This window comes from Trichechus manatus, unplaced genomic scaffold, assembly GCF_000243295.1.
Source record: "Trichechus manatus latirostris isolate Lorelei unplaced genomic scaffold, TriManLat1.0 scaffold00209, whole genome shotgun sequence".
Lineage (NCBI taxonomy): Eukaryota > Metazoa > Chordata > Mammalia > Sirenia > Trichechidae > Trichechus > Trichechus manatus.
The window spans coordinates 1,772,469-1,790,762 of NW_004444145.1; the positions used below are offsets into that span (position 1 = coordinate 1,772,469).

The following is an 18,294-nucleotide window of genomic DNA, read 5'->3' on the forward strand; positions in this document are numbered from 1 at the left end:
CTAGCATGGGGACTGGCACACTGATTCTAATTAATGGGTTCAGGGTTTACAGTTTTGCATTAATGCCATTTGCCTTAATAACCTGCATGAGAAAAAGACAGTCAACGCACTGCTGTAAGAAGTTGGCCTCTAGGGTCTCTTTGCACTTTCTCTCTGCAAGATTAAGAGGGCTCCTAAGACGACCAGCCCTTTCCAACTTCCTCTCTTCAGTGCTACTACAAGGCCCAAATCTTCCAGTTAAGAATTGGCTGGAGAAGAACTAGATGGTGTCAGGCTACCACCAATGACCACCCTGACAGGGAACACAACAGAGTCCCTGATGGAGCAGGAGAAAAGTGTGGCGCAGAACTCAAATTGAAAGTAACAAGACCAGACTTAATGGTCTCACTGAGACTGGAGGAACCCTCGAACCCATGGCTCCCGGATGCTCTGTTAAACCAGAACTAAAACCACTCCCAAAGCCCACTCTTCAGACAAAGATTAGACTGGACTACAAAACATAAAATAATACTCGTGAAGAGTGTGCTTCTTACTTCAAGCAGTTACAGGAGACCAAATGGGCAGGATGAGAAGGCAGAAAGGGACAGGAGCTGGTTGGATGGACACAGGAAACCCGAAGTAGAAAGGGGGAGTATGCTGTCGCATTGTGGGGATTGCAACTAGTGTCATATAACAATATGTGTATAAATTTTTGTATGAGAAATTAACTTGAGCTGTAAACTTTCACCTAAAGCACAATAAGAAGAAAAAGAAAAAAGAATTGGTTGGGCTGGGCAATAACAGAATAAGGGAGTGAGGAAGGAAATGAGGAAGTGGCTGACTAAATTAGGCAGGTGGGAAGTGAAGGGGACTGACATCTAGGGCTGAGTGTCCTGGTGAGGTCAGAAAGCAAAGATTAGTGGGACTAAGAAAGCAGAACCAGTGGAAGAATAGCAGGCTCTATCAGAAAGTAGGTTTTGCAATTGCACAATTTCAGAGGTGGAGTCTGGGTGATGATAAGGCTGGGGCTGGAGTTATGGGCATGGGAGATAAAGTGCAGGCTGAAGAAGTAGGGAAGATTAAGAAAGTGAGTCTGAAGTTATCAGACAGGTCATTTATGGGACCAGTGATTCTCCACTGGATGCACTACTGGCCCCAGAGAACATTTGGAAATGTCGGGGGAACCTTGTTTGGTTTTCTCCTCCTTCCCTTGCTCCTTTTTTTTCCTCATTTTTTGTTTATCACAATGACATGGGATGCTATTAGCATCTGGAGGAAGGCAAGATGATAAACATCCTGCGCATGGAAGACCTGCCTCACCCAAAATGCCAATGGCATCTCCCACTGAAAAACACCTGAGAAGAAAATGAAGCTGGAGAGGGATGGTGGAGAGGAGGGCTTGAAGTCATGTCCCAGTTGTGACTCTCAAAGCATGGGCTTAGAACTTCAGAATAAGACATGAAAAACAATGGATGGGAAACAGTGTGAAGATATATGAGACTAGCAACTGTGATGCCTGGAAAGCATGTGGAGAAAAAGCATGCAGCAGCTACTCAGAGACAGAATACAAGTTAAAGGAAAGCCAAGTTCAGTTATAAGAGAGGTGGGGCTAGGGATGGTGAAAAGGGTAAGAATGTAGAGAAGTTTCTCCGCAAAACAGGCAGTTTCCAAGTCCTATTAATCCCACCTCAGCACTGTCTCTAATGTTTCCCTTCCTTTCCATTCCCCCCACCCTCAATATCTTTCACTTTGGCTCCTAAAAAGCCTCATAAATTGTCTCTATGCTATCAATCTCTCACCTTTGCAATCTACCTTGTACACTGTTGCCAGAAGCATTTTTCTAAAATATAAGTCTGATCATGTCACCCTCCCTGCATGAAAACCTTCAATTGCTTCCACTGCTGATCTAAGTACTAAATCTTACTTAGCACGGCGTTCGAGGCCTTCCACTAATTGGCCCCAACTGAACGGTACCAGTTCTTTCTCCCTCCTGTATTTCTCCATGATAGACTTCTTGCCTTCCCATTCCCTTTATTCATGTTCAGCTTTCACAATCCTTTGCTTGAAACTCTTATCATAAACGTTATTTATTGTGCTTTATGTTCAAGTTCACAAGTCCATCTCTTCCACTACCAGTGCTTCCTAAACTTCCCTGATGGTAAAACTGCCTCTGATACTTGTTGAAAACACACATTTCTGAACCCCATCCCTGACACTTCAAATCCTTAGGGGAGGGGCTGGAAAACTATACGGTGGTTTTAAAACATGTCCACAAAATCTTTGACAAATTCCTCTCCCCCCGAATATGAGCTGCCTTACTGACTCACTTCTAATGAAGAGAATGCAGCACAAGTGACCTTGTGTAACTTCTGAGGCTGGGTCATAAAAGGCAACACAACTTCTGATCCCGTCCCTCCTTTCTCTCTCCTGCTCTCCCTCCCTGTCTGGATGCCTGCCCTTGGAACACAGCCACCATACTATGTGGAAGCCAAGTAACCACACGGAAAGGCCACGTGTGGGTGTTCTAACCCCAGCTGAGACCCCAGATGACAGCCAACATCAACCGCCTGACTCGCAAGTGAGCGAGCCTCTAGATGACTATAGTTCCTAGTTTGTTTATTTATTGTGCTAAGATATTGTCTTAGTTATCTAGAGCTGCTATAACAGAAATACCACAAGTAGATGGCTTCAACAAACAGAAGTTTATTCTCTCAAAGTCTAGTAGGCTAGAAGTCCAAATTCAGGGCATCAGCTCCAGGGGAAGGCTTTCTCTCTCTGTCAGCTCTGGAGGAAGGTCCTTGTCATCAATCTTCCCCTGGGCTAGAAGCTTCTCAGCAGAGGGACCTGGGCCCAAAGGATGGGCTAATCTCCCGGCTCTTGTTTCTTTGTGGTATGAGGTCCCCATGTCCCTCTGTTGGCTTCTTTTATATCTCAAAAGAGATTGGCTTAAGACACAATCTAATCTTGTAGATTGAGTCCTGCCTCATTAACATAACGGCCAGTAATTCCATCTCATTACCATCATAGAGATAGGATTTATAACACATGGGAAACTCACATCAGGTGACAAAATGGTGGGAATACTGGGAAATCATGGCCTAGCCAAATTGATACAAATATTTTTGGGGGACATGATTCAATCTATGGCATTTCACCCTTTAGCCCCCCAAAATTCATGTCCTTGCCACATGTAAAACACATTCACCCCATCATATCATAGCAAAGTCTTAATTCAACTCCAAGTCCAAAATTAAAAAATTCTTCCTCATCTGTGAAATCTAGAATACAAATTATCTGTTTCCAAAGTATAATGGTGGAACAGGCACAAGCTAGACATTTCCATTACCAATGGAAGAAATTGGAGGGAAAGGGATAACAGGCACCAACCAAGTCAGCAGAACACACTACATTAGCCCTCAAGGCTTGAAAATAATCCTCCGTTCTCTGAGACAATTTACACAATGGCCCTACCCTCCAGACTCTAAGTATTGGACACACTCTGCAGATTCTGAGTGGAGGCCCCTTGGCCCTGGGCTTCAACTCCACCTTCCAGGACCACTGGGATGGCAACTCGGCTCCCTTGGGTTTAGATGCACCATTCTCCTAGTCCGTCTGAGTGGTGACTCCACCTTTAGAAACACCAGAGGCCATGGCTCCACCCTTTGAGACCCCAGAGGTCGTGGACATACCCTTTGAGACTAAGGCAGCTTGGCTTCTTCCTGTGTTTCTTGTCTCTTCAGTTTTTGCTTCCTGGTTTCTTGGTTTCTTGGCTTCTTGGCCCCTCAGGCCTCATCGCCCGCATCTGCTCTGCTGGGGCAAGTGTTCCAAAGCTCTTTAGCTCCACCGATAAGTGCCTGGAGGCACCCCACTCCACCAGTAAACTTCAGCTGGAAGGCACTCAGTTCTCTTGCTCCATGGGTCATGAGTTGGCAAGCCTAGCTCCACAGATAAGTGCCTGGAGGCACCTCACTCTGCCAGGAAGACTCCTGCCAAAGGCACTCAGTTCTCCTGCTCTGTGGGTTGGCTCAAGTGCTGTCTCACACTGGTCTCCTGGTTCTGCTGCTGCCAGTTCTCTGACACTGCTGGTTCTCTACTGCTGCTTCTCGCCGTCTGCACTGTCTCCAGTGTAACAGCTCTCCTCACTTCCTTTTGAGTCCTCTGAAATGTCTTTGATGTCCATAATTCCACCAACAGTCTTTTCAAGGCAATCTAGGCTTCCATATTTTAGGTATCTGTTAAGAGCAGTACCCCACTCTCAGTACTAAATTCTGTCTTAGTTATCTAGTGCTATTATAACAGAACTATCGCAAGTGGATGGCTTCAACAAACAGAAGTGTACTCTCTCACAGTCTAGTAGGCTAGAAGTCCAAATTCAGGGCGTCAGCTCCAGGGGAAGGCTTCCTCACTCTTTCGGCTCTGGAGGAAGGTCCTTGTCATCAATCCTCCCCTGGACTAGAAGCTTCTCAGTAGAGGGATCCCAGGCCCAAAGGATGTGCTATTCTCCCGGCTTTTGTTTCTTGGTGGTATGAGGTCCCCATGTCTCTCTGCTGGCTTCTCTCTTTTATATCTCAAAAGAGATTGGCTTAAGACACAAACTAATCTTGTAGATTGAGTCCTGCCTCATTAACATAATGGCCACTAACCCCATCTCATTAATATCATAAAGATAGGATTTATGACACACAGGAAAATCATATCAGATGACAAAATGGTGGATAATCACACAATACTGGGAATCATGGCCTAGCCAAATTGATACACATATTTTTGGGGGACACGATTCAATCCATGACAGATATATATAATAAAAAATTTGCCATTTTAACCATTTTTAAGTGTACAATTCAGCAACATTAATTACATTCACCATGTTGGGCAACTATCACCCATAGCCCCTAGTTTATGAGCTGAGTGAGCTAAACTGTTCCCATCAAGCCCTGCCCAAATTGGAGATTCACAAACAAAATAAACATTGTCATTATTTTAAGCCACTAAATTTTGGAGATGGTTTTTTATACAGCAATAGACAAATAAAGTATCATATTATGAAAAGTAGCCCAAAACCAAAAAAAAAAAAAAAAACCTGTTGCAGTCGAGTCAATTCCAACTTATAGTGACCTTACAGGACAGAGCAGAACTGCCTCATACGATTTCCAAGGAGCGGCTGGAGGATTTGAACTGCTGACTTTTTGGTTAGCAGCCGAGCTCTTAACCACTTAGCCATGAAAAGTACCCCAAGTGATGACTAAGATCAGGGAAGTCTGGGGAATTAAACTATACTGTTAAATTCCCTGAGGTCAGACACTAAGACTTAATTGCTTTCCAGTTCTCCATCCCTTTTCTCTGAAATACCTTTATTGGTATTTCTTTTTTTTTTTTAATAAGAATAGTACAAGTTTCACATAAAATTACAGCAATATAAAGTGCATAATGTAGAAGGTAAAAGAAGTACGCAGTTTTACCCTCACCTCCACCCCATCCCAAGCAATAACCAAGGTTAAGAGTTTGGAAGTACAGTGTTTTCCACATAGCAGATGCTCAATAGATTTGTTAGTGAAGAAAAGGTGACACTGTAGATTACAGAGACTTCCTATGGCATCTGTCAGACTCTGCCACACTAATCTATCCTAGATATAACTACCAGAATCACTTTCTTCAAATCTTAACCATTTTTTTTCTAAGAAACGTACAGTAAATTGCTATTAACGAACTCTACTAATGAGGCAAACCCACTAACTGCCCTAAGCTCTTCTCCCAATATTCCCCATTTACTTCTCTATTTGAGTGAAGTAAAGGTGTTTGCCATCTCCGGTATATTATTTACATATACTATTCTTTCGCTATTAGTTGAATGCCTACTATGTTCCAGTCACTGTGCTACACGCAAGGGGTATAAAATCAGCAGAAAAGGGCCCTCATATCAAAGAGCTCTAGAGCAGGGTTCAGCAAACTTTTTTCTTTAAGGGCCAGATGGTAGATACTTTAGACTTTGTGGGCCATACAGTCTCTGTCACAACTATTCAACTCTGCTCTGTAGCACAAAAGCAGCCACAGACAATACACAAATGGGTGTAGCTGTGTTCCAATAAACCTTTAGTTACTGAAACAGATGGCCAGTGAGCCAAAGTTTGCCTATGTAGTTTGCACTGTCCAACAGAACTTTGTGCAGTAATGAAATGTTTTTGTGCCGTCCAATATGGTAGCCACTCACCACATGTAGCTACTAGGCAGGTGAAATGTAGCTAGTGCAGCTGAGGAACTGAATTTTAATGTTATTTAATTTTAATTAATTTAAATTCAAATAGCTACATATATAGTATCTGTCATATTGGATAGCAAGGTATAGAGTGCACCTAACATGCCCTTCAACCAAATCAAAACTCGCCTCAAAACTCAACTCAACCAGAAAACTTTCCTATTAGCCCCTGCCCATTATGGTCACTCCCTCTTATTCTGTATCCAGTCCTCACTCATATTCATTTTAGACTTGCTGACACTTTGCTTCATGTGTTTTGTAATTATCTTTCTGCATCTGTAACATTTTCTTCCCCCAACTAAACAAAAATTCAAGGACAGAGAATATATCTTCTGATTATTATCATCTTCCTTCTCCACAGTACCTTGTATGCTACTTAGAATCCAAAAAGCGCTCAATAAAGACATTTTATATCATGTACTTCCTTTGCCAATTTCTCTGACAAGTGGTTATGTTTGCTCAAGAGAGATAGTCCTTTTGGACCAGGATCAGCACTTACTTGGAGAATCTTTCTGCAATAGCCGATGACTTGTTCTTGTTGATGAGAGAAAGTTCTCTGGCAGTTACCCTTAATGACATTGACATCCATTGTCGTCTATTAAATGGAGCTGATTCCATCTTGTCTAAAGATAACTGAAATGCCTATGCAATAAAGAAAATCAGAATATTAGACACAGAAGAGGATTCTCCAGCATCCAAGAGTTGGCAGCGGTGTGGTGTAAGTGAGAAAGCGAAGAGTCCTAGACCAGCAGACCACATTACTCTATTGGTTCTCCCAAAAACTAACTGTGTAACCTTGGTTACATGACTCTGTATCTTTGGGTTGTAGTTTCCTGTAAAATGAGAAGGTTAGACCAGATGACCTCTAGGGTCCCTTCCAGTTCCATCACCCTATGACTGACCCTACTGTGCAAACATCAACTGGCCTTTCCCTGAACTTCAGCCTATGCCAAAGTCACATTTGGAGTGAAATGGTCCCCTCTTCTGACTTACATCCCAGGGGAGGCATAATCGCCATCTCAGTAGAATCAGGTCCAAATTAGGTTCTACCTACATCCACGTTCCTTTTGGCTGCCCTATTTCCCCAGGCTGCAGTACTGACCACTCAGTGTTGGGGAGAGAGCTGGGGACACAGCATGGGATAAGAGAAAGAGTGAGGGCTGTGAGGCAAGGCAGAAGTCTACTGAAATCATAACTGTGTTACCTTGAACAAATTATGTAATCTTATCTGTTATAGTTTTTTTCAGCTGAAAAATGAGGATAATACTTACCTTTATAAGGTTTTAATGTGGATAAAAGGAGATAATATATTTAAAATACTAGGTACCCTATAGTACTATTAAGAGCATCTTAAGTATAATATATTCTATAGGCTCTTATTATAATTCTTATTATTTTAAAGCCTTTTAACAACTGAGGGAAGGATAATATACAGGCAGTCCCCAGATTACGAATGAGTTCCGTTCCTAAATCTGTCTTTAGGTTGTATTTGTACGTAAGTTGGAACAGTTAGGTACAGTTCGTATCTAATGTCAGTTAGTCAAATGTTTGTTTTAGTAAATAATATATAGTGTACCTTTCTATGCATAAAAAACATTAAAGAAACACTTCCAGATACACTAAAACATCTTTAACATAACAGTACAGCAATAATAACAATGTTTGGATGCATGTCACAAAGTAGCACCCATTTGTTATTACAAACCACTGTACGTACCTCAAATTTTTAATAAAAGGCTTTACGGGGGTTGGTTCATAACTATGGGTTGTGGGTAACTTGGACGTTTGTAACCTGGGAACTGCCTGGACTTTAAATTCAGAGAATAAGATTTCTACACTTAAATTCTTTTCTAAAATCCTTCAAGCCAAATAATACACAAAGCCAAGTCCTTTACATCACCTAGTCCCTACCCATTAACCTGGATTATTTGGGGTTTTTTCCCCCCCAGTAACTGCCAAAGGAGTTCTCACCTTTGTCCAGAAGAGGTGAGATTAGAAATGAGTCAGTAGTTTCCTTATCTGAAGAGTGAAAAATGTAGATTAACATACTACTTGCTGCTCTCTTGACAAACTACAGAGCATAACTAATCTGGTAGAACGTGTGGTTCAGGAAGTACTGCTCCCAACTCCCCTGACAACAGTAGAACACATAGTGTTCTTAAGCAGCTTAGGCTGCCATTTCACAGTTTGAAATTGCTAAAACTAAAAGTCCTGTGAGGCAAAGTAAGTGACAGGGCAACCCTAAAAGACCATACTACTTTTCCACATGTAGTACTTGTTCTCCCAAGTAAAGCCTGGTCTGAAAATAACACTAGGTTTGTTATTTTTTGCTTGTTTGTTTTAGTCCCCGTGTTGGAAGGCAACATATTATTGTTGTTGTGAAGTGCCACCATCAAGTCGATTTCAACTCATAGCCAGTCCATGTGACAGAATAGGATCGCCCTAGAGGGTTTTCTAGGCTGTAATCTTTACAGAAGCAGATCATCAAGTTTTTCTCTAGCAGAGCTGCTGGGTGAGTACAAACTGCCAAGCTTTGGTCAGCAGCTTAGCACTTAACCATTGTGCCACCAGGGCTCCATGGAAGGCAACATAGTACTCTCTTACGTTGAGGAAGAGTCCCTGGGTGGTGCAAATGGTTAACGCTTAGCTGCTAACCAAAAGGTTGGCAGTTCAAGTCCTCCCAGAAGTGCCTCAGAAGAAAGGCCTGGTGATTTACTTCCAAAAAATCAGCCACTGAAAACCCTATGGAGTACAGTTCTACTCTGACACACGTGGGGTCACCATGACAGGACTGGTGGCAACTGGTTTGGTTTTAATGTTGAAGAGCCCTGATGTTCAAGACAGATCTGAGTATGGGCACCACCACTTAAAGCTGTGTGCTGTTCCCTAAAACTTGGATTTCTCATCCATGGTAACAGTACTTATTTTATAGTATTCTTATGATCAATAAATAAGGTAAAGAAGAAAGAACTAATACAAAATAAGTAAGCAATAAATGTTAGTTTTTTATATTATCTCTTCTTAGATAAAATAACGTTAATTCTGCACATGTTCTTTGGATGGACCAATACATCATACCAGTTTGTCTGCTTTCTAGTTTGAAACTGACAGACCCACCAAACAATGTCAGTCCCTTCTCTAACAATAAAAGGACAGATCACACTGACTAAGGGTAGGGTTGCATCACAGATTAATGTAATTGCTGTCAACAAGTTGTACACCTATAAAAAGTTGAATTGGCAAAAGTTGTATGATAGATACATTTACAACAACAAAAAACAGTGGCTGCTTATATACAAACAAATACCTCATGGGATTTGGTTCTTTGGTTAGGAGGTTCAGGGTTATAATTTCCTGGGACATCCCAGTTAATTGGCCTAATACTGTGTTCAGTGTTTCCGTTCTACCTCCTAGTTTATTGTGTAGGGCCTGGGATCTTCAAAGCTTGCAAACAGCCATCCAAGGTACAACAGATGGTCTCTATTTGCCTGGAGCAACAGAGAAAGGAGAGTCAAGAACAGGAAGAGGAAATGGAATGTGTGGCTATTGCCTCCATGAACAACTGCCTCCTTTGCCATGAGACCAGAAGAACTGGATGGTGCCCAGCTACCATTACTGAACACTTTGATCAAAAATTCTACAGAAGAATCCTGATAAAAGGGAGAAAATGCAAAATAAAATTTCAAATTATCATGGAACTCATACTTTCTGGACCCATGGAGGCTGGATGAACCCCTGAAACTACTGCCTTGAGATAATCTTTATCCCCTGAAGTGTTCTTAAAACCAAATACTAGTTTAGCTTAACTAGTAAATAATGTCTGCCTTGAACATTGTGTTCCTTTAAGAACTATCTATATGGGATCAAACTGACAACAGCAACTTGAAAAGATAAGTAGGAAACTTAAAGAGCGCAGTGAATTTATGTTGATGGGGTAGGAACAATTTGGAAAGAGAGGGTGAGAAAGGTTGCACAACTTGAAGAATGTAATCAATACCACTGAATTGCACACGCAGAAATTTTTGAATTGGTGTATGTTCTGCTGTGTATATTGTCAATAACAAAAACAAAAATAAAATAAATTTAAAAAAAGGAAAAAAAAAAGACACAAAAGCAGCAAATAATTCAGCTAAATTTAATTATGTCAAACCACAATAGTGACCCAGTTTAGGAAATGTTGACCAACACTTTAAGGCATTATCTGGTACAATCATGCTTCCAATGGAGGTGTGGATAGAAATGTCAGTTCTTCTACCAAGATAAATTCTGGATCAAAGGAAAAAATATATAAAAGGCATTCTCAAAATTGTTCATAAAAAAAGAAAGGCACTGGTTAATTGAGGGACTAAATATGACTGGAAAAAAAAAAAAAGGACTTCTAAGGTTTTGATTACTCTGAGCAAAAAAGCCAAGGAAAGTCAGAATACTTTAGTATAAAACTAGTACAAGCTCACCTTACACTCAAGGAATAAGGTGGCTGGCTCACACCCTGACCACACCTCTCTTCACAGAAGCATACTTTTTTTTTTTTAATCAATGTGATTAGAATCCTTTGAAAGTGATAAAGGTAAGAATCAGTACATGATTTTTTTATAGACTCTGGTACTAGGCTACTGAGTAACTACTTCCTACAAAATATAGGGGGCGGTTCCTCTGCCCAAACTATATGCACAACTGCTGGGTTTGCTAACATGTACATAAATATAACACAAGGCAGAAGGTGGTAAAAGGCAACGCATGGTCTAGGAGTACAGGACCTGATTTTCTGGCTTGGCGGGAAAGAAGGGAAAAGACAACGGAATTTAACTTGGGACTCAGAGAACAGACAGAATTTCGGCAAGTGATGGCAAGAGGAAGAAAGTGCATCTCAGGTTGAAGAAACAGCAATAGCACTGTTAAATCAGTTGCTGTCAAGTCAATTCTGACTCATGGCAACCCCATGTGTGTCAGAGTACAGCTGTGCTCCACGGGGTTTACCCGAAGTAGATCACCAAGCCTTTCTTCTGAGGTGCCTGTGGGTAAACTCAAACTTCCAACCTTTCGGTTAGCAGCTCTGCATGTTAACTCTTTGCACCTCCCAGAGACTCCTTAACACCATTAGGAAGCAGAAATAGCATAGGGTATTTCAATGGAGTTAGACTGTAGGGTGTGAGAGAAGTTGAAGATAAAGCAGGGAAAGACAGAATGGGGCCAGCCTGGGAAGAGCCTTGAAAACCATGCTAAGGGGTTTGGGCCATATTCTAATAGTAAGAAGAACTGGCCTGTGAGTAAGCAGAGATGAGATCTAGTCTTAATGTGCCACTTTTCAGCACATTTGTGACCTTTATGGCAAATCAAAAAAATAATTTCCTGGAGCCTTAATAGTCACACCTGTAAGATAAGAGCTCTGTGTAGTGGATTACGCACAGTCTCTATGACGGAACACGAAAATTTCTGAAAAAGCAAGGAACATAATGAGAGCTGTGTTTTAAAAGATTATTGTGCAGCAGTGCGTAATTTGCTGAGAGGGGAATAGATTGGAGTCTAAATTACTAGTTAGCAGATCCTAAAACTGTCCAAGTGAGAGGCAGTCATGGTTTAAATTAGGGTAGAAGTGGTGGAAATAGAAAGGTGGGGAGAGGCAATTGACAGTTCTTAGAATAAAATGGATTTAGGATAAGAGAAGATGTCAGCACTGGCATCGACAAACCTGAATGATTAGGAGATTGGTGATGTCATTAACAGAGAGAGCAAATATAGGAAGAAGAGGGATAAAAGTTTTGCTTTATTCATGTTTACATATTTGTGTCAGTAAGGAAAATCCAAAAGATATACAACAGGAAGCTAAAACTTCAAGGCAAAGGTTAGGAATCAGACTCTTGGAAGGAAACTAATGTTTTAAAACACCTCCTTTGTGTAATCCTCTCATACCACTTTCCACTTTGCAAGATCAGTTTATTATACTTATGATGAAGCAACTGACATTCAGAAAGATTAAAGAGCTAAAAAGTAGCAAAGTTGGGATTCAAACCCATATTCTATTTGATTCCAAAGTCCACTGTCTTTCTACTCCTAGTAATGAGGAAACCCTCGTGGTGTAGTGGTTAAGAGTTCAGCTACTAACCAAAAGGTCAGCAGTTCAAATCCAGCAGGTGCTCCTTGGAAACCCTATGCGGCAGTTCTATTCTGTCCTATAGGCTCACTATGAGTCAGAATAGACTGAACAGCAATGGTTTGGGTTCCCAGAAATGAACAATGATTAAAACCATCACTTTTAGCCAATGTAGAAAATAGGTTACAAAAATCACTGAACCACCTAGCTGCAAACCCATGCAAATTATATTTCAATAAGAGAGCAGGGCCAAGTATCTTTCCAGAACAGTGAGCATCAGGAATAATCATTCCTGCTTTCTGGGAAACTTCTAATCAAATCCCCTTTTTCACAGTGAGGGAACTGAGCCATATAAAAGTCCAAAAATCTTCCCAAAGTCACCCAGATAGTTATTTTCAGAGCTAGAGTTCTGACTCCTGATCCAGTGTTCTTTTATTAAACCAGGTAGCTTGAGGTGGGACAAACATCCAGTGAGTGAGCTCCAGGCCTGGAGATAAATATCTCTGGAACAAAGGTCATTGAATGTTTAAGGGTTGGGCAGTGATTCACTGGGAAATTTGGCCTCAGGTATCTGCTTCCTCAAGCTGTTGCTTAGGGTGAGGCCCATAGCTGCTCCAGGAAACCTACCCTTATAAGTTCATTTACAGACTCACCTGACCAAGGGAATTGTCTCCCAGGAACCAGACTGGGACAAAAGCAAATTAACTGCTACCGTAACCAGCCCTCATGGACGCCGCTAATAAAATTCTGTTCTTATAAATTCAATCTTTCCTCTCTGTCTCTCTCTCTTTCTGCTCCAGTGATACAGTTGCCTGAACACAGTCTCAAAACAATTAGAAAGAATAAAGTACAAACTCTACTGATTGACTTATTAAGAGAAAATGTTATGTTTTAGAAATAGATTGTAGAATTGTAAACTTTTTGTATCTTTTTTTATTTATTTTGTTGTTGTTGTAGAGAATGTACACAGCAAAACATACACCAATTCAACAGTTTCTACGTGTACAATTCAGTGACACTGACTACATTTTTCAAGTTGTGAAATCATTCTCATCCTCCTTCTCTGGGTCATACCTCCCCTATTAGCATAAACTCATCACCCCTATGGTTCCTATCTACTCTTTCAAGTTGCTGTCGTCAATTTGATTCCATATAGATAGTTCTTAGAAGAGCTTAATGCTCATGACAAACATTTTTTTACTAGTTAAGCTAAACTATTGCTTGGTTTTAAGAAGACTTCAGGGGATATTTTTGGTTTAAGGTGTAACGATTATCTCAGGGTAATAGTTTTCGGGGTTCATCTGGCCTCCATGGTTCTAGAAAGTATAGAGTCCATAAGAATTTGAAATTCAGTTCTGCATTTTCCCCCTTTTGATCAGGATTCATCTACAGAATCTTTGATCAAAATGTTCAGTATTGGTAGCCCGGCACCATCCAGTTCTGTCTCATGGCAAAGGAGGCAGCTGTTCACGGAGGCAATTAGCCACACATTCCATTTCCTCCTCCAGCTCCTGACTCTCCTTCCTCTGTTGCTCTAGGCAACATCTGTTGTATCCTGAATGGCCACTTGCAAGCTTTTAAAACCCCAAGCACTATGCAATGAACTATGAGGCAGAACAGAAACACTAAATACAATATTAGGCCAATTAACTGGGATGTCCCAGGAAACCATGACCCTAAACTTCCAAATCAAGGAATCACACAACTTTTGCCAATTAAAGTTTTTACAGGTGTACAACTTATTAATAGCACCTACAATAATCAGCTATGCAACCCTACCCTTAATCAATGTGATTTTTCCATCACCGTAAACCGAACCTCCGTCCTTCATAAGCAATAACCCCCCTGTTCCCCCTCCCTCCTGCTCCTGGTAACCACTAATAAACTTTGGTCTCTATATATTTGCTACTGACAACTTTTTCCAATTTGAATATCAACAGGTAAAAGGGAGTAACTAATTAAATGAAGAAAAAACCAACCTAAAACATTTCAAGGTACAAAGGGGACTTCTAAACAAAACAACATGAAATATCTTCCTACATACTTTTTTCCCCCAGAATATAAGTTACATTTATTTATAAGGGTATATCTTTACCCAAAAAATAATACTAAATTCACATAATTGAAAAAAAAATTGGAATAACTTTATTTTGAAATAATTTTAATCTTTTATTTTGAAATAATTTTAGATTTGCTTAACAGTGGCAAAGATAGTACAAGAGTTCCTGTATACCCTTCACCTAGCTTCATCTTACATTAAAACCAGTTGCACTATAAGATGTTCCATGCTCATCTGTAGCTGACAAGCCTTGGAATCAACTGCTTCTCAAACAAGTCCTGGTTCCTTTTATTGGAGAAACCAAGATCTGGGCATTAGGTGTGCTCATTGCAACTAAGATGTCACTGCTTCTAGGATCTCTCAGTGTATAGAACCAGGAAATACATGCATATATATTATATTTCTCTCAACATCTATCTATCTGCATATGTGTGTGTGTGTTGTTGTTAGTTGCCGTTGAGTCACTTCCAACTCATGGTGACCCCATGCGTGGAGAGTAGAACTGCTCCATAGGGTTTTCAAGACTATGACCTTTCAGAAGTAGATCTCCAGGCCTGTCTTCTGAGGTGCCTCTCGGTGGGCTTGAGCCGCCAACCTTTCAGCTAGTACCAGACATATATGTGTATATATGTGTGTGTGTATATATACATTAGACCTGTGTGTGTGTGTATAAATACATATACCTATAAATATATATATATCCCTGGGTGGCATAAACAGTAGAGCACCCTGGCAGTGCAGTGGTTAAGCATCTGGCTGCTAACCAAAAGACCAGCAGTTCGAATCCACCAGCTGCTCCTTAGAAACCCTATGGGGCAGTTCTACTCTGTCCTATAGGGTCTCTATGAGTTGGAATCCACTCGACGGCAATGGGTTTTGTTTTGGTTTTTTTTAATATATACGTATATATGTGTGTGCATATATACACATATACATATATATACATGTATATCTACCATAAGTTAATATTGAAACTTCTGACTCCAGCACCACAGGATTCATCCCAGTATTCCTCCTTTGCTTATTTATAATGTCTCTCTCTGACAGTGAGAAACCTAACCTCATAAAATTTTGACTTCTGAAAAGAGATCTGGTATCTCCAAAATTATGCCATTAACAGTTTCTCCTCCCTTGATACACCTTTTTTTTTTTTTTTTGAATTCCATTTGGAATGTTATTCCCTACTCAAATCTACTCACCTTTCAAGACTCAACTGAAAGGCTACTGCACAAAGAACCCTTCCCTGACCTGCCCAGCCCTACTCCCATTCACCAGTCACCAGTCATTCCCACTTCCCCTGCCTAATCATAGTTTTACAGATCCATTCTCCTACTAGATAGCAAGATCCTCGTGGTCAGGGGACAGGTATACTTTGCCTCTTGCCCTCCTGGTATATAGTATGTTGCTGTTGTATGCCGTTAAGTTGATTCTGACTCATAGCAACCCTATATGACAGAGTAGAACTGCCCCATAGAGTTTCCTAGGCTGTAATCTTTACGGGAACAGTCAGGTCTTTTCTGTCATGGAGCTGCTGCTGGGTTCAAACCACGGACCTTTTTGTTAGCAACCGAGCTCTTAACCACTGCACCACCAGAGCTCCTTAACCAAAATAACTCGTTGCTGTCGAGTCAATTCCTACTCATAGTGACTCTGTAAGACAGAGTAGAAGTGCCCTATAGTATATTGCTTTCTAAATAGAAGGAACTCTATAAATATTTCTTGAATGAAATTACATGAAGCTTTAAATTTTATCTGAAATAGTATTACTAGAGAAAATAAATGTTAATTATGCAGCCCCAAGACTAGTTGTTGAGAAAGCACATGCCATTTTTCAGAACTGTGAATTATCTGGTAATTTTAGCTTATTAAAACTCTCAGATAAATTCAAGTAATATATAAAAAAAAGGAACCACTAAATAACTTCAAATACTATGCATAAAAGCTCACTACACTATTATTCAGAAACATGGTGGCAGACAATTCTGTAGGCATGTTAGAATGATCACTGCTACTGTTCTTGGAAAAGCTTCAGGCAGTTATCTGTAGAAACATGTATCCTAGACAATAGGACAATTGTTAACATTTGCCAAATTCCCAAGGGACAACAAGGATATAAACGTTTACATCAGGACAGAGTCACTTCAATAACACTTTCTCTCTCTTTTTTTTAATCTCCCTTTGAGGATATTTTGTGCCTTAAAAACCACAGATCTAGAATAATAGCAACGAAAAAGGGGTTGCGTAACTCTAAGAAGCAACTTGCTTCTGGCAAGTGCCCACCAAAGACTCACATAAGGTAACCCTTCAGAGCAACTTTCACTAGGTGCTTACTAACATACACCCTTAGTGATTCACGCTTTACCACTCCAGGGATAGAAGAAGAAAAGAAAGTACTCCCAAATACAATCTTTCCCCTTTCTCGCCTATGTCTGGTGAAAAATAAGTGTCACAATAGTCCACTTGAACTCAATCTTCCCCTTCAGTTTTCCCCAGAGCCTCATTTCATTTCCACCTCTGACTTTGCCCCCTCTACTTAAAAACATGCTCACATTTCTGATATGTATGTATATATCTGTACATACACATATCTGAAATTTGTGGATATGTGGACTAAAAAACAATTCTATTAAGCCTCCTTTCCTCTCAAATTAACACCTCACCTTCCTCCTACCTTCACAGTTAAACCATAAAACAAAAACAAAAAAAACCCATTGGCGTCGAGTCAATTCCAACTCATAGTGACCCTATAGTCTACATATGCTCCGTTTCCACTTCCTCATCTTCCATTCATTCCTCTGTCTACTTGAGCCTGGCTTCCACTCCCACTATCCTACTGAAATTGTTTTCCTAAAGATCACTGAAGATCTCTTATTGTCAAATCCAAGGACCAAGTCTCGGTTTTTAAATCATTCTCTATTGCCATTTGAATTGGTTAAAGTTTCTCATTTTTGAAATTCTATTTTCCCTTGTACTTTCTTAAATGGCACTCTCCTACTTCCTTTCCTGTTTTTCAGACCAGTCTCAGTTTTCTCAATAAATCCTCTCTCTCCTTCCATTTGCCCATGTTCCCAGGCATTCCTCAAGGACCAGTTTCTCTTCTTTCCCTAGGTGAGCTCATCCACTCTCAAGTCATCAAAGGTCACGTTAACTATATTATTCCCAAAGCTCCATCTCAAGCCTTAGCCTTCCTGACTTCCAATCCTAGAATGTCCTCTGCATGTTGGAGAGCTTCACGTGTCCCATAAATACACAACATGATACTGTCCAAATTAGATACATCATCCTCTCTTACTGCTTTTCTCTAAAGAGGAGTTGGCATATTAATTTTTGCTTACTAGTATATCAAACAAAATAATGTAACATGGAAGGTAGTATGAAGTTAAAAAATGTGCACAAGGTTTAATGTTAAAGAGAGGACTTACACATTCTTACTCTACTTCTTTCTAATTATGGTGATCATGTGCAAATTTATTCCCCTCTCTGGGAAATATACCATTACCCACTTTGGCTCACCAAAAGTTCTATATAAAATGACTAACACAGTGTTAACACACAGGAAAGAGAATGGCATAGAGTAAGAGCATAGGGCATGGAGATTGAATATAGCTGTTCAAATCTCACAACTTACTAGCTGTGTAATACTGGGCAAGTTACTAAGCTCTGTCTCAATTTTCTTATCTGTAAATTGGGACAAAAGATCCTACCTCATAGCATTATTGTGAGAATTATATGAGTTCATAATCATTAACTATGTATCAAACTATCTAAACCTAATGAGTGCTCAGTAAGTCTTTGTTATTAATCAGTAAGTGTTCTTTTACCCTCCTTCATTTTCTTTCACATGTGGACTTTGTACAAATTTTTTTTTTTAATATTTTATTGTACTTCAGGTGAAGGCTTACAGAACAG

At 40.3% G+C, this 18,294-nt stretch overlaps 1 protein-coding gene across 1 annotated transcript in view; it reads right to left on the bottom strand.

The window, feature by feature from the left end:
- Positions 1-7,130, bottom strand: part of LIMA1 (LIM domain and actin binding 1) — a 78,786-nt gene extending 71,656 nt beyond the window's left edge. Inside the window, exon 1 of the mRNA XM_023742399.1 lies at positions 6,735-7,130. Coding sequence (XP_023598167.1) covers positions 6,735-6,853 — 119 coding nt within the window. The 5' untranslated portion in view covers positions 6,854-7,130. The remainder of the gene's footprint in view (positions 1-6,734) is intronic.
- Positions 7,131-18,294: the final 11,164 nt, after the last annotated feature.